The sequence below is a fragment of the Sinohyriopsis cumingii genome, chromosome 4, assembly GCF_028554795.1.
Source record: "Sinohyriopsis cumingii isolate HCF-2022 chromosome 4, ASM2855479v2, whole genome shotgun sequence".
Lineage (NCBI taxonomy): Eukaryota > Metazoa > Mollusca > Bivalvia > Unionida > Unionidae > Sinohyriopsis > Sinohyriopsis cumingii.
The window spans coordinates 68,320,669-68,337,528 of record NC_142964.1 but is presented as its reverse complement, the minus strand read 5'-3'; the positions used below and the strand labels follow the sequence as shown (position 1 = coordinate 68,337,528).

The 16,860-nt window shown below is 35.7% G+C and overlaps 1 protein-coding gene across 5 annotated transcripts in view; it reads right to left on the bottom strand.

The window, feature by feature from the left end:
• LOC149801392 (WD repeat-containing protein 41-like) overlaps positions 1 to 10,958 on the bottom strand; it is a 67,289-nt gene extending 56,331 nt beyond the window's left edge. For 2 of the 5 annotated variants that reach the window (XR_016420643.1, XM_089955467.1), the window contains exons 1-4: positions 10,768 to 10,958; positions 6,260 to 6,381; positions 1,562 to 1,733; positions 191 to 253 (exon numbers count right to left, since the gene is read on the bottom strand). Coding sequence is in view for 4 of the 5 variants with exons in the window: in XM_089955467.1 (XP_089811593.1) it covers positions 191 to 253; positions 1,562 to 1,733; positions 6,260 to 6,381; positions 10,768 to 10,908 (498 nt within the window). In the remaining variant the exon portion in view is untranslated. The remainder of the gene's footprint in view (positions 1 to 190; positions 254 to 1,561; positions 1,734 to 6,259; positions 6,382 to 10,767) is intronic. The other 3 variants (XM_089955466.1, XM_089955464.1, XM_089955468.1) reach the window with 3 other exon arrangements.
• Positions 10,959 to 16,860: the final 5,902 nt, after the last annotated feature.

Sequence of the window (16,860 nt, the reverse complement as noted above, 5' to 3'; positions counted from 1 at the left end):
ACAGTAAGTACAAGTTAGATGATAGTTCTAATTAAGTCTTAAAGGGGATAATTTAGTGATTAGGTTAGGAAATAAATCTAACATAAGTATTCACATGACAATGGACATCATTCTGTGTTGAAAGATTTAAATACTCTGTTGCAATTCTGCAATAACTAACTCTGTATTTTGCTTTCAAACTCCTACTCACCCTGACAGAAGTGCCATGATTGCTGATAACTTGAAGACATTCTCCTGTTTCAACATCCCAACGCTGTGAAATGTAAAGAAAAAGAGTTGTATTGAAAAAAATAAGAAAACAAGATTCCCTTACGCATACCGTATATACTCACAAGAAATGTCCAACTGCAAAACTGCACAGACCCAGAATGTGCAGCAGATTAGGCTCTATCAATGTAGTTTGTAAGAGTAAAAAGTAGAATAAACAATATATACCCTAATCTACCAGCACATTATGTGACTGCAGATCACGGTCTATGTTGTTAGCAGTTAACCTCAACTTATAAGCAAGTATGTAAAGTATTTTATTTAAAAAAAATGCACAAACAACAAAAATTTTTAATATGCAAACGAGATCCTGCTGAATGGAATACTGTCCACTAACTGGATAAAAGAAAATGATATCCTGCATTTATTTTTAACTTATTTTCAGTTGGCCAATGAGAAGGCAGTATACCGTTCAGCACACTGTTCTTGTATATTAAGTGAGCGTGATCATGGCCATGTCAAGCAGTAGCGTGGGGAAATGGTCTGGCATTCCTTAAAGGTATGGTTATTAAGCCAAACTTTGGATACATATACAAAGTCGAATGCCTGAGCTAAACATCAGTACCAAATTTATTATGCTATGCGAAATGCAGCTTGAAATAACAGCATTTATTCTTAAATGGGTCGTGAGAAAGGAGAAAAGTGTCCTCCCTTGTAGTTATTATATAATACATGTATGTCAGGTCAATTTTAAGCAACAATATGAGCCCCTGTTGTGATGTCCAATAAATGTAATTGTGTCCCTTCCAGCTTTTATTCACAAGAATCTGAATATTCCTTTTTATTCTTCTGTGTTGATTATTAACACTGTTCAAGAGGATTATTTTCCCTTTTGTCTTAAACATGCATTGACTCCTTGACGCTATTTTTAAAAAAAATTTGATAATCAACAGTTTGATCATGCACATGCTTCGCATGAACAAATAGGTGCAGTTTAAAGCTTATGAGGTGCTGCTGTAAAGTTAGTCTGGTTCCCTGATCAATTTCACTAATTCTAATACGAAACCCATATCCAAATAATACACAGATGAACAAATTATCTGGACTTTTTGGCAATGATCATTTTTCTGTAGTTTTTGCTTCTATGCTGTAAGTCTGTATTTTAAGGGTAATTTTCATAAGACTTACGGCAAAATCGTAAGAGTTGGCAGGTCTGGCATGGTAATGAAAAATGTTAAAGAGCACTTAAAAGTAAATTAAGTATATAAAAAAATGATAATACAACAAGAACAATAAAAAGTATTTATTACTTTGCTGAATGTGGAAGAACTTAAGTGTTTTAGTAATTTCCTACCCTGATTTGTTTATCTGAAGAGCCAGTGAGCAGCTGCACAGAGTTGCTTCTCCTTGGTGGCAGGAGAACTATGGACGTTATGGGGTGGGTGTGCCCAGACAGTACAGCTAGATGATACCCCAAGACTATATTCCATATGATGGCTTTGTTGTCATCTGCAGCTGTTACACAGCTAAAAATAATAAAATGGACCATATACTAAAACAACATAGATTTGATTCTATATGCATACCAGTAAGCAAAACAGAAATTACCTCAAAAAATGAATTTATTCAAATTATCAGTTCTCCATATAATTCATACCTGTTAAGGCTCCATTTACTACCAACAACCAAGTTTAAACTAGATAAAATGAAATCAACATTACCTTTGCAGCTCATAGATATGTAAACCAATTTGTTACGTGTTTAGGCTCTTACAAAAGTAACAAGAAAAAAGTGAAGACAACAAGATTTGCAAAATTTAACAAATAATTTATTTCCCTAGAAAAACAAGGTAAAAATGAGAAAAAGAACTTACAGTTTTATGAATCAAATCCAGAAATAACCTAAGAATTAAAAATAGAAGTCCTAGTAATAAAAAGTCCTAATGAACCTGGATTCGAGTTATGATGAAATACAAAATGAAAGATGATGTCAGTTGTAACTTGTGAAGTGATGCAGTGTCAACAGTCTCTTGTTCCATCAAAGAAAATATTCCAGTTTTTGAATCCTGTATAAATTTCAACAAATGTCTTTGTCCAAGAATTAATTTAAAGCACTAGTATTTCCAGAGAAAACTTGAAATCCAAATAATTTGAAGAAAATAAAATAATTAGCCCAAAACTGGTCAAAACATAAAACATTTTAACTTCTCAAGTGTTAAGACAAGAATAATTATTATTTCTCAAAACATCAGTAATAAATCTAACTACAATGTAAAACAGATGACCGGATATGGGTCAATCCTCTGGAAAAAAAACAGTCTGTAACAATTGCTACATGTTATTAGTCACGTACTCCAAGTATGGCCTCAATTCAACTTTAAGAATCTTACTCTGAGAAAGATTTTAAAAAATAAAAATACAAAAAAGTTGTTTACTACAAACTATCACTGGTTCTGAATCAAAGACAGGAACTTGGTCAGTATTAGATACAATGTTTCTATAAAGTTGTTTACATAAAAAAATTTAAAAATTAGTCACTCCAGAACTCTATTCCAGTAAATAAAGTTACATTACAACAGCAGGTAATGGAATAAAAAAACTTAAAACTTACAAACAAACAAATTAAATCAAGTATATATTAAATCAAATATATATAACAAATTGACTTACCAGGGAAATCAACACAAAACCATCCAGTTCAACTTTACTTTTGGAGAAACCACAATGTCACAGATTATGTGATTGTACTCTGTTATAAGGAGGTTTTCAAAATGAGAATGGCTTTCCCATGACTGTGCACATGTACTGTGTTCAGGTGATTCTTTGTATCAGAATTGGTTTATAACTGGGTTTGATACATGTTTTTGGTGGTAAAACAATGTTCAGGTCAAGCGCAATTCATCTGATTATAACAGTTGAACAATGTAGACACATTAAATACCTGGCCTTATCAACCCCTTCAATTACAATGAGCAGACACATGAAATACCTGGCTTTACAGACCCCTTAAGATACAGTTAGCAGACACATTAAATACCAGGCCTTACAAACCCCTACAATTACACTGAGCAGACACATGAAATACCTGGCCATACAAACCCCTTAAGATATAGTTAGCAGGCATATTAAATACCAGACCTTACTAACCCCATAAGTTAAAATGAGCAGACACATGAAATACCTGGCTTTACAAAACCATTATGTTAAAATGAACAGGAACATTTACTATCTGTCCTTACAAACCTCTTAAGTTACAATGAGCAGATAATTGAATACCTGGCCTTACCAACCCCATAAGTTACAATGAGCAGACATGTTTAATATCTGACCTTTCCAACAACTTAAGTTAAAATGAGCAGATAAATTTAATACCTGGCTTATCAACATCCAAAGTTACAAAGAGCAGACACATTTAATACCTGGCATTACCAACATTTTAAGTTACAATAAACAGACACATGTAAGACCTGGCCTTACCAACATCATAAGTTACAATGAGCAGACACCTGTAATACCTGGCCTTATTAACATCTTAACTTACAGTGAGTGGACACATTTAATACTGGGCCTTGCCAACCCTGTAAGTTACAATGAGCAGACACATTTAATACCTGGTCTTACCAAACTGTTAAGTTACAAACAGCAGACACATTTAATACCTGGCCTTAACAAACCCTTAAGTTACAATGAGCAGACACATTTAATACCTGGTTTAACAAACCCTTAAGTTACAATGAGCAGACACATTTACTACCTGGCTTTAACAAACCCTTAAGTTACAATGAGCAGACACATTTAACACCTGGCCTTACTAAGCTCTTAGGTATCACTCTCTTGTCAGCATCAGGGAAAGTCTTCAACTGGGTCCTCTTAGAGAGGATGGAGGCCGTTGACCCACAGTTACAAGATGAGCAAGCGGGCTTCTGGCAGAACAGATCATGTAGAAACCATATAGCTACTATTCACATCATAGTTGAGCAATCATTGGAGTGGAATTCTTTGTTGCTCTACATCAACTTTGTCAATCATGAGAAGGCATTCGACAGTGTGGACAGAGAGACACTCTGGAAACTTCTTTGCCACTATGGCATCCCAACTAAGCTAGTGAACTTGATCAAGAACACTTACAACAGAATGTCCTGCTGAGTCATTCATGCAGGACAGCACACAGACAGCTTCCTAGTGCAGACTGGCGTGAGGCAAGGCTGCTTGCTGTCACAATTTATCTTCCTTCTCGCAATTGACTGGATTATGAAGACGTCAACCTATGAGAAGAGAAATGGGATCCAGTGGACATTGTGGAGTCAACTTGAGGACCTGGACTTTGCCGATGACCTATCGCTCTTGTCCCACAGTCAGCGGCAAATGCAGGACAAGACCAACATACTGGCAGCCACATCAGCACAGGTTGGCATCAACATTCACAAAGACGAGACCAAGATCCTCAAGATAATTATGTCAGTAACAACCCAGTCACACTGCATGGAAGTCCCCTGGAAGAGGTGGAGTCCTTCACATACCTTGGCAGCATTATCAACCAGCAGGATGGTACAGACACAGACATCAAGGCATGGATCTGAAAGGCAAGAGCAGCTTTGATACAGCTCAAGAACATCTGGAGCTCCAAAGGCATTCCCTTGACTACCTTGACTTCCAGCTTCCAGTAAAGGATGAGATCAAGAAGAGAAGGTGGGGTTAGATAGGACACAACCTAGGTAAGCCACCAACCAACATTACCAGACAGGCATTGAGGTCACAGGAACCCTCAAGGCAAACAGAGAAGGGGATGACCAAGAAACACCTGGTGATGCAACCTTGAGGCGGGCATCACCAAGACGGGTCACACCTGAAGTCAGCTCGAGGGGATGGCACAGGACAGAAGCCTCTGGCAATCTTTTGTGTGTGGCCTATACCCCGGCAGGGGTGAAGGGCAAAACTGACTGATTGACTTATGAGGCCCTTAAGTTAAAATGAGCAGACAAATTGACCACCTGGCCTTACCAACTCCTTAAGTTAACTATGAGCAGGCTTTGTGCAACTGCATGTGCCATATATATGTCTGCTGGCTTGTTTACAAATAAACGTCAGACCCATAACAATATACTGTAACAGTAGAATCAGTCTTGAAAGACCACTCACCCCTTCTGGCAAAAAATAATGGCATCTCAAAGACAGATTATCTCTCATGACAGGTTATAATATTATATAACTGATAAATCTGTGCATGGAGAACCTGGTTTCTCACAACAGGTTGCCTCACTATAGTGATCTCTCAAGACAGGTTTTACTGAATTATCCTAATGTTTTAGTAATTACAGGCAGTGGTGTAGAAATATGTGACTTTCACAAACTTTAACACTGGTCTCTCACTACAACACTGTTCAGGCAAGCCAAAGAACTGTACTGTGATACAGGCAAGGTCACCTTATACTGGGGTACATTATACATAGTACATTGGTCCCTCACTATAACACTGTTCAGGGGAACCATAAAAGTGTATAGTCTTACTGGCAAGGTCACCTTATACTGGGGAACATTATACACAATAGACTAGTCCCTCACTATAACATTGTTCAAAGAAGTCAAACAAGTGTACTATGATATTGGCAGGGACACCTCATATTGGGGTATGTTATACATAGTACAGTGGCCCATCACTAAACCTGTTCAGGGAGCAATACAAGTATATTGTGATATAGGCAAGATCACTTTATAATGAGGTAAATTATAAAGAAAAACATATCCAACAAGTATAATGGGATCTATGATTATACTTGTGTTATGTCGGAAACTTATTACACTGAGGTGCATTATAGTAAGGAACCAAACAGAAACAACCCTCAAATGCACTACAACCCACCAACCTCTGACACCCAAAAATAATACTTCTTTTGCAAACTGTTTCCATATGAAAAAGGAACAAGGTCACTGAATCTACACCCAGCAAATAAAGACAGCTAGTAATGGTCAAATTGACAGACGGATGAACAAACTGATGGAGAGTATCTAAAAATCACTGACCATTTTGTGAAAGTATAAAAATAGTAGATTACCGCTTGTTATCTATCTGCAGCAAGATTCGGATTATATCAGTATGGTTCTGAAGAAGAAGGAGTTCTGTGTATGGATTGAGGGGTTGATCTGCTTCTATTGTTTGAACTTCAACCTGCAAATGCTAAATCAAATGTTAAGACTTGCATGGGATCTGCTTCCTTTGCTTGAAATCCAACCTGCAAATGCTAAATCAAATGTTAAGACTTGCATGGGATCTGCTTCCTTTGCTTGAAATCCAACCTGCAAATGCTAAATCAAATTGTTAAGATTTGCATGTCATACTTCAAAAGATTGCAGAGCACAAAACAAAATCAGAAGTCAGTTTAACTGTTCTCCTATGGCAAGTAGTTTTTTGTTGGGGGGGGGGCAGGAAATATTTAAGCAAAATGTCTGGCATGGGAAAACAAATTGGTTGTTATTAATGCAAATGTAATAATAATAATAATAATTTTGTTTAAAGAGGATAACACAACTGGATGAGGAATTAATCTGCTCTGAGTCCCTCATACAAAGGAACTTATTTATAGACAAATATAGAAAAGTAAACAATTTATGCACACATACATGTACACAGCAGCATCCACATACATAAATATATTCACTTTCTTTCCTTTCTCTTCCCTATAGGGACACTCGGGATTTTTAAAGTTGCAATCGCAGTATTTAAACTTGCACTCTGAATAACAACACTTTTTTCCACCAAACAACATTTTAGAACATCATGAGTGCTAATGTTCATTATTCTGAAATATTTAGTATTATAATAAACAAATAAAAATGAAGGTATTTGATAACTAAGATAATTGTGACTATTTCTGATGTCACATCTGTAACAATTCTCAATGTCTTTGCCCTGCCATTCTTTAATTCTGTGTGCAGATAGAAGGAATCAAGTGAAGAGATTACATTTTCTTTTCTATTTAAACTTTGTTAATTTGCTTGATTCTATTTTAAATCAATACATTTTCTAAGACACTGGAAGAAGAATCAAATGAACATATTTATTTCTTTTAAATTTTACCTTTGATCAGTTCACAACCTAAATCTAACATGCTTTTGTTTACAAATAATATTATTTCTTATTATTCCAATGAATGGCCGAGTGGTCTAAAGTGCTCTCCGTTACGGATCACTGCTATCTCACCTCTATCTGCGTGGGTTCGAGTCTTGGATTCGGCCAATGTTGGTATGTGAAAAAGCTTGCCAGTAGCTTCTCGTGGGTCGGTGGTTCTTTCCGGGGTTTTCCTGGGTTCTTCCTCCACCATTAATACTGGCCTATCATGTGCTGAAAAATGGCATTAAACCCCACAACAACAACAACAACAACAACAATATTATTCCAATGAGCTCAATCAGATCTAATAAAGCAGAATAGGTTGGAAACATTCGAAAAGGGCTAGGGTAACCACCAGCCCACAACTCCAGGATTCAACAGTGTAACAACTACAGTGGGGTCTGGGGTAGAGTTATTAGGTACGTTTAAATGTAAGAGAGTTATAAGGCAAAGCTGTGTGCATGCGCAACAACCACAGTGGAAACAATGTTAGCATAGCCATATTACAATCACATGCCAACACTTAAATTTCTATGCATGTGGTATGAGGTAAACAATATAGTGCCAAAAGCAAATAGCTCGTTAGAATGGCAGCTCTAACAGGCTCATGAAATGTATCTGAACCAGTCCTCTAGCAACTGTCATCAAGATAGAAAAAAATTGCACTTCCTAGAATAGACAATACTATCTTTTGAACATGCTGAATGTGCAATCAATGAATTATAAAATATAAGAAAACTAAATTTACCACCTACCATTTTTCCTAATTTACCTCTTGAGTCTAGAAAGACCAGGCGCAGCTAGCAGTTATCTGCAATATGCACATCTAAAGAAAGGCCAAACTGTGTATTCTTCAACCCAAATGACATCCATCAATCAAACACCAAAAATAAATTAAAACTTCTTTTAACATTTACCTAAGATATACTGAGTCTTTTTTAATTACGAGGAAAAGTTGGAAAACTCTTCCTTAACATTCAAAACCTGTGCAAAATCAAAACTTTCAAGTGGAACCTATGGGAGATCAAAGCCCTCCAGAAATGAAGTGTAAAACTTATGGGGGCTCAAAGCCCTCCATAATTTAAAGAGTGGAACTTAAGGGGACCGGAAGCCCTCCAGAACTGTAGACTGTAACCTACAGGGACTTGAAGCCCACAGAAGCTAAAATGGCATTGGTGTATCAACATATGTTAGTCAATTTCTCTTTGAAGTTGAAATGTCAAATTTGTCAAAGCATCTGTAATGATAGTGGATCTATAAACATTAGACCATTTTTCTCTCAAGAAGAAATATCAGATTTATTTTTCTTTTTATTTTCTCTATTTTAGAATTTTCGTTCTGAAAATTAAAACCACAGGATTGGCTTTGCTGATATTTTATGCATTCCATCGTAACAATGGAAACAAAAAATGTATCATGTAGGCTTTACTTGATAATGTACAAACTGTTAATAATTATAAATAAATTTAAGATTCATTTCTAAAGGGTCTTTAATGAAGCAGACTCACTTTTGGTAAATATTAAATATATGCTAAACCGTGTGTTGCATTCATGTTTTATTTTATGTTTGATGCTTTAATGGATGTGTATTAGGTGGAAATGGATCTTTCTGACAATGCAGCAATAAATTAAACAAACTTCAATTAATATTTTCTAATTTCTGCATTTGTAAGCAGTAATTCATGTACAAAGAAAAATTCCCCATTTTTAATGAAACTACTGATACCTTCATGGTTTTTACCAATTTGATTCTTACAGATTTTGAGAAAATTCTCCCAAAATCAAGATTATGATAAAATAAGAATCAGTTTTAGGACTACTAAATCAACTTTCCTTTTATCATTTTCCATGTACACTTCTGTATTGTACTGTAATATTAATTCTGCTCAGCAATATATTTTATTCCACAGATCACACTGTGTAATGGGTAGAAATAGATTCATTGGAAAGCATCAAAATGCATAATGTACTACTATATAAACTCTAAAAAGGGGCTGCCTGCTTGTATGTCATTGTTTTTCAAAAATGACAGTACATATTATTAACATTTTATATGCACACTTTACAAACTAAATTTATGTTTGAAATTAAATGCAGGTATGAACCAGAATGGAACGTATTTCAGAAAAGGTCAAGTTAAGTGCTTAAGGGTCTATGATTCTACTCATGGTCCATGTGGTGAAGTCTTGGAACATTACGGATCCAAAATAAGTCAAATAAGCCTTTGCTGGTCCTGGCTGTGCAGCGCTAGTAGTGCTTACAGATACAAGATACAAGAAATGTTATTTATTGTCAGTAATTTGGGTAAAATTAAAACACTAACTCTGGACTAGCTAATTTACTGATACTACATAAAACAAATACTACATATTTCAACAAACAGCTATACAATTAGTCCAATATCACAATAAATACAACAGAATCACATTACAACACCAACAGTAACAGCAGAGAAAATATACATGATAATATATAACATGGAAATATGCATTTTTTCTGATTTATATGTAAATTATATGACACATCACTGAAGGTATACATTTAAATGAGAAATATGTGACAGAGCTTTGATCCTACTCAATCTGATTGTCAGTGAGAGCTATCTGTATGGTAATAAAATACGATTGTTTGGGACCGACCATTTATTTTCTGGAGAGGGTGGTCCAGAGAAACACAAGGTGTTTTTTCTAAATAAAATCTCGAGCACGGAAATTGCTTCACTTTAGTCCTACAATGTAAGCCACAGCACATGTTTTTGTTTTAGTGCCATCACTCACCCACCCACCACCCACGAACAAAATATCGGGTGATGTGTCTTACGTTGTATGACTAGCTTCACAGCTAGTTTAGCTTTGATTTGAAGGGGAAAGGAACTATAATATTCTATGATAGTTCAAACAAACTATTCTGATATAGAAGAATACAAAAATCAAAGATGGAAACTGATCCAAAGACCCTACCTGACTCTGAAGATTACATGGTATGTCCCTTTAATAAAAGTTGACGAAATAAAGATGCTTAAAAAAACTGGTGCACCATCGATAACACGTGTCACTTTAAGTTCTAGTCCTACATGTAAGACCTCTACGCTGATATTTATGTTGTGTGCGTCGGCACTAAAACAAAAATAACATGTGCTATGTATAGTCATACCGACGCTAATATTTATGTTTTGGGCGTCAGGCACTTAAACAAAATCAACATGTGCTATGTCTTACATCGTAGCACTAGTGTTATGTCTAGTCCTACATGTAAGACATATCACATGTTGATTTTGTTTAGGTGCTTCACGCCCACAACATAAATATCAGCGTCAGGTCTTACATGTAGGACTAGTGTTATGTCTTACATTGTAGGACTTCAAGATCAAAACCTCGTAAAATATTATAATAATTAAAGTTTTTAATTATCGTTGTAACACTTAAAATTTCTGATCTTTTTAATGCCTGTTACCTCTTTACTTGGTTTCTCTTTCTCGTACGAGCCACTCAGCAGTCTCTGAAAGAAGGACATTTTTCCATATTCAAAACTGCACGACGAAAACGGTGGTCTGCTTTCAGTTTGTTCCTGTTCTTGTGTACGATTTTCCTCCATCTAGTTAAGGCATCGTTTTCATCCTCCATCAAGTTAAGGTATCATTTTTATCCTCCAAGTTAGAGCATCGTGTTGGTCCGAGACGCTTGCACTAATTCCTGATATAATAACTCCAGAGACTAAATATCATTCTCGAAGGTACCTAATCATGCTATTTGCTTCAACATGCAAATGTGATAAGGTATAAGAAAACAATAAAATTAACTTCATTTTGGATTAATTTACTCAGTCAGACATACATGTATATATAGAAAACGTGAATGGATTATACTTACGTATAAGACGAATCCAACTGCAACCAGCATAGACTCTAATATGGCACAACATAATGTGCCAACATCTCAGGGTCTATGATGTTTGTTCAACTTATTACTCCTAACAAAGTGCATATATACAGATCTGACAGCAGATCTGGGTCTATAAGTGAGTATATTCAGTAGATATTTTTTTTCAGCTTTAATTTTTTTATATACTATAAATCTTAACAACTGGGGTCGAGCTATTAGTTCTCACAACTTAGAATAATCCCTTCCCGATACACTCGATATGAAATTTACATGGATAGCGGCAGGAAATTAGTATATTTTCATACAATTATATCAGAGAGAGAGAGAGAGAGAGGGTATGAATACATGAATATATTATTGATTAATTAATTATCGTGGCTGAAGCTGATCAAGAGTACATACATCAAAATTAATTATATGGCTACAAATTAAGCAGATCATGTCTTTCTTAATTTAAAATAAACATTTGCAATAATTAATTGTGTAGAAAAATAAAATTGTTATTACGCCATAAATCTGTAAAGCATTTCGTCTCTTTAATACAGATTTTGAACAAGTCAAATAAACGATTATTAACGTTCGCTGTAAATTTATGTTATCAGTATAAAAATTATTTGTGGTCGATGATTTAGATTCCAACCAATTTCTAAGGCTGTTAAATACAGAATTTGCAAGTAAATATGCAATGTTATGTTTCATCACCAAAAGCATATACTGGATTACATCTCAAATAACAAAAGTATAAATCATAATGCAAATCACTACAGTTATTTCTGGTATGCAGAATTAAAAAAATTCATGTTTCCAATGAAAAATGGATAGGCACATGTGTTGTCTCGGTCTCTATTTTATTTCTGAAGATAAAATACTTACTTTCACTTTTGACTGAATCTGGGAATGAGTACCCAACATGAATAAAAAATTATAAGAACGAGTTTCTGCTTATTTCGAGTCTGTCATTAATGCGATTATGATTATTTCTATTTCTAAGGTTACACCTGTTTGTCTCACTAACCAGTCAGAGGCGTAGCTATGATATTTTGCGCCCGGGGACGAACTATAAAATTGGCACCCCAGCCCCCTCCCCGTTTAATCACATTTTTGAATATTACCCTTGTTTACTTATTATAATGTAACGTTGTAAGCCTCATTTTGGCACCCCTGTACCTTGGCGCCCAGGGACATATGTACCCCCCTGCCCCCCCCCAGCTACGCCTCTGTAACCAGTGATGGTAGAATCTCAGCAAGATAAGAAGATAATCTGTATATGTCCCGATGTGGTGAAGATCTATAATATCCCCTACTCCTTGTGGCTTTTTACTATCGTTATCTAGATTAATGGCCGGATCGAGTAAACAATAAAATAAAATATGAAATTAAGAGATGGAATAAAAGATTTTTGAACAGAGAAATAAAATAAAATAACTTGAGCCCCCGTATGTAAAATATACAAATGTAATCAACTACATAAACATACAAGAAATCGGACATGACTTTTGAATCATTCGCTTTCTCTCGGAAATAGTTACAAAATGATGTGAAAGTCAGTTAGCCGTTCTGTTATACTGATAGAACAAATGTCATCATATGATCGAACGATTGACTGAACTCAAATCGCCGGCATGACAGCATCAGCTGGTACTTCCAGTCTTTGCCCAATCACTGCTGTTGATAGGTCCGCATTTCCGTATATCTTCTCTCTCTCTCTCTCCCATTCTCTCTCTCTTCCTCTAACTTATAGGGTCATCATTCTCTTGGTTGCATATTGTGCTCTTTTCCACGTTACAATACAGGTATGGAGCTATTTTCCATCAAAATACAAATATAGTCTCTGTCATGTTTGCTCATCCCCAGTTCGTAAGTCGTGTATAAACTAGTGTATTATTACAAGCCATGTTTTGATGTCATAACATTGCCGCAGGTTAGAGTCAATCCCTTACGTAAGGTTACCGTGACTAGAAAGAAGGTCCGGGATCTTGGATCGGCACAGGCTAAGATCGAGCTACTTCCCACCTATGTATTACAGCTTTGTCCTAAGATCAAAGGAACCCGGGGAGTACAGGGCGTATTCTAAATCCGTCCCCACGTGGACAGACAGCAAGAAGGAGATTGTCCGCTAAGTTTGATTGGATCAAATCAAAGCGACATTAAATCGGAATTGAAATAGAGGGTGTGGTAACAATTTTGATCCGAATTATAACTTCTAACTTTGCAAGCGAAAATTTAGTCTCGCCTAGGAAGATTGCTGGACAATATAGGGTTACTCTGAAAGACCCACTCGCAAATCTGGTGGTAAAACTTAGAGAGGAGATTCTAAGGAAAGACAAAGCTTCGTAAAGATTAGTAAGTTCTTTGCTCGATTTTTGCATGATATTACGGCAAAGTAATTGTAGTTATGTGTAGTATGTATACTTAATTACTAGGATCGTAGTACGTAGAATTTCCTTTGTAGTGTTCATTTACAGGCGTATTTGAGCATTATGTAGAGAATTATGTAGATTGTTAGCTTGTGGTGAGAAATAATTTTTTAACTGGCTGTTAGGTTACTTCAAAGTAAACTAATGCATTTATTCATGTGATATATTAGATTTTACACATGCTTAAATTGTGAATTTGGAAAACAGTTGAAGTGTGTAAGATTAGTATATATGGATGTATGGATATATCAAGCATGGATATTTGAATATTTGTGTACTATGTATGAGTTGTAATGTAAAGAAATGCATCTGATTGCTGTGATATTGTTTAGTATAATGGGATTAGGAATCTGTACTGATATGATGCAATTTATTGATGTATGTATGAGAAGTAATTGATACCGTGCTTTTATTATGATGTTGTTTTACCTTACAAGAACGTACAAGTATTTTGATGTGAATGAATGCATGATTGAAGAAATTTAATAGCTGTTATCTGATGATAGGCTGGGTGTAGTGTGATACGAGAGAGCTAAGGAAAACATCATACCTTCCTCGCATTTTCACTGGAAGATTTTTGCTGGACTGAACTTCCGGCTCCGATAAGTCCCAAGTCTCTAAGAGGGGAGACGTGAGTCTAGCAGAGCAGTTGGAGTCGACAAGTCTAGTAGGCGAAGAGAATCGAGGAGGAGAAGGAGAAAGTAGAGAAGGAGGATGAGTATAGAAAAGTCGAGGAGGAGATGGGAATTTGGAAAATGTCGGAAGGAAGAGAAGGAATTGGAGGAATAGGTGAGAAGAATACACATATGAGTAGAATAAAAGGACAAGTGGAAAAATATCTCATACTACTATGAAATAATGCAATAGGCTATCACAGGGTCGAGCGGAAGGAGAGTACTTGGGAAATTTTAATCATTTGACTATTGAATTGTCATTAAATTGTTATATTTTGAATTTCACTTTTTTGTATATTCACTCATATAACCGTCGGCATTGCTGACTGGGGGCTCGGAGCTTTACATTTATCTTTCACTTATTTAACTTCCAACCAAAATTGAGGCCTGAGTGCGACTTCTATAATAATTTAAATAAAATATTGGAAGTACCCCACCCCACACCTACCACAGTGACGGCATAACAACCCGTCACGGTAGTCTCCAACCCAAAAAGGTGTCAGGTTTTTTCTTCTCTTGGGATTAACCAATATTCACATTCTTTCTACTTCAGATAAATTCAACAGACATAGCTGTCATCATTTCGCATACAGTACACAGTATTCAACCCTTTTCAATCGTAATTTTTTGTCTTTCTAGTTGCTTTAGCATTCCAACTGAGACCATGACATAATTAGCCCCCTCAGATATTGTTACTGCCTCGCTGTTGTTATAAATTTACCAGCTCAATAAGGCCATTCAGTACACATTACTCGATTATCAGTTTAAGAGAATTCACAACTTAATTACACATGAATTAATGGACTTCATTCTTTGTCTTAACTACGTTACTTTGCTGTTTGGGGATTCATTGACATACATCTTCAGACATAAAAAAATCAATCCTCAGCATTAATGAGACATCTCATTTTAAGACAGCTTACATTCTCACACATTTTGTATCGGAAGAAATGCATGAAATCTTACACTACATGATTTTTATTATATAAAAAACAACTAAATCCGAATTCATTCATATAATGAAATACTGTATGGCATTCTTACAACACATGAATCATATAACACGCACGATTATTTCTGAACTCAAGGAAAAGCTGAACTATGAATTTAAAATGAACACACTCAACAATTAATTACAAACTTGCATTAATGAATACATTGTATGTAATTGAGGATAGCTGTTTTGCCTTCCCAAGCACTCGCTCGCTTATCATCAGAGAATTCACTCTGTTTCTTCTCTGGATCCAGGTCTTTCAAATTTCCAACCCCCAACCCCCCCCGTCCCTTCTTAACATTTTCCCTGACTAGTCTCAAACTGTTGTTATTACTGCTATTGACCTTGCTTATACACTGCACACTTATCTGACTCTAACCATTTGCCAAGCCAGTCCTAAATAAAATTTATATCATGCCACAGTCAACAATTTATGGCGAGTCTAACTCATACGTCAAGCATTATCACATTTCTGAGAACCCTGAATTCAGCACCGAAAAGGTTTAAATCACTGATACTGAAGCCCCGCTCATTTGTGGTATTCAATGACTTCCAGAAGTGTGACAATGCAGATGGAAGAAGGTAGATTTCAAGTAATAGGCATTTCACACCTTGTACACGTAATTCTGTATGTAACCCTTCAATGTTAAGTATCAATAGATTGGTACACTGTTTGAAAATCAAATTTCCGAAATACGGATCATTACACATCCACCACAATTTGTTCGATCACACTTAACTGATAACCATCTAACTTTAGTTCATCTGAAGTAATTTTGTTATCTAGACAAGTCTCTAGTGCAATAATGTCAAAATCATCGAAATATGAAGAGACACATTCTAATTCATGACGAACAGATCGAATATTTAAATTTACAAAAGATAACGTATCATCTGTTGATGATGTAATTGAAGGTACTGTAGCTGTAGGAATCAGATGAATATGAATATAATACAGATATTAGTATAGGATTCAGCTCGGTTTTCCCGAATGGTTTAAGAATTAGAAACATCCATAATATACAACGAAACAAATTTGAGTGCATCAGACTTATGAAAGCAATGCACCTTAGACTAGTTCTATCATATATGTTAGTATTACTGATATGTAGCAAAATCTCAGAGAACCCTCACATAGTAACAATAGAATCGTACAAGAAGAATCCAACTGAATATTAATATAACAGCATCTTTACCCAATGTAACAGGGAGATGATGATGTTATTGAAGGTATTGTAGTTGTAGGAATCGGACGAGTCTAAATCTAATGCAGATGTTGGGCCTGAATTCAGCACAATGTCCCCTGATAATATAAGAATTAGAAACATCCATAATACACAAATAAATAAACTTGTGTACACTAGATTTACCCCAAAAATCATGGACCAAAGGCACAGAAACATCTGCTCAATACGCCAAGGTGTAGACAGGGCTATCACATCGGAACCTTGGCTAGCAATGATGATGATGATGATGATGTCAAGAAACAGCAAAAATAGTGAATAACTGTTCCATAATTGACATAAGATGTTTTTCACTGGATGGTACATCGTGTCATAAGTGATATTTCCTTGTCGCAT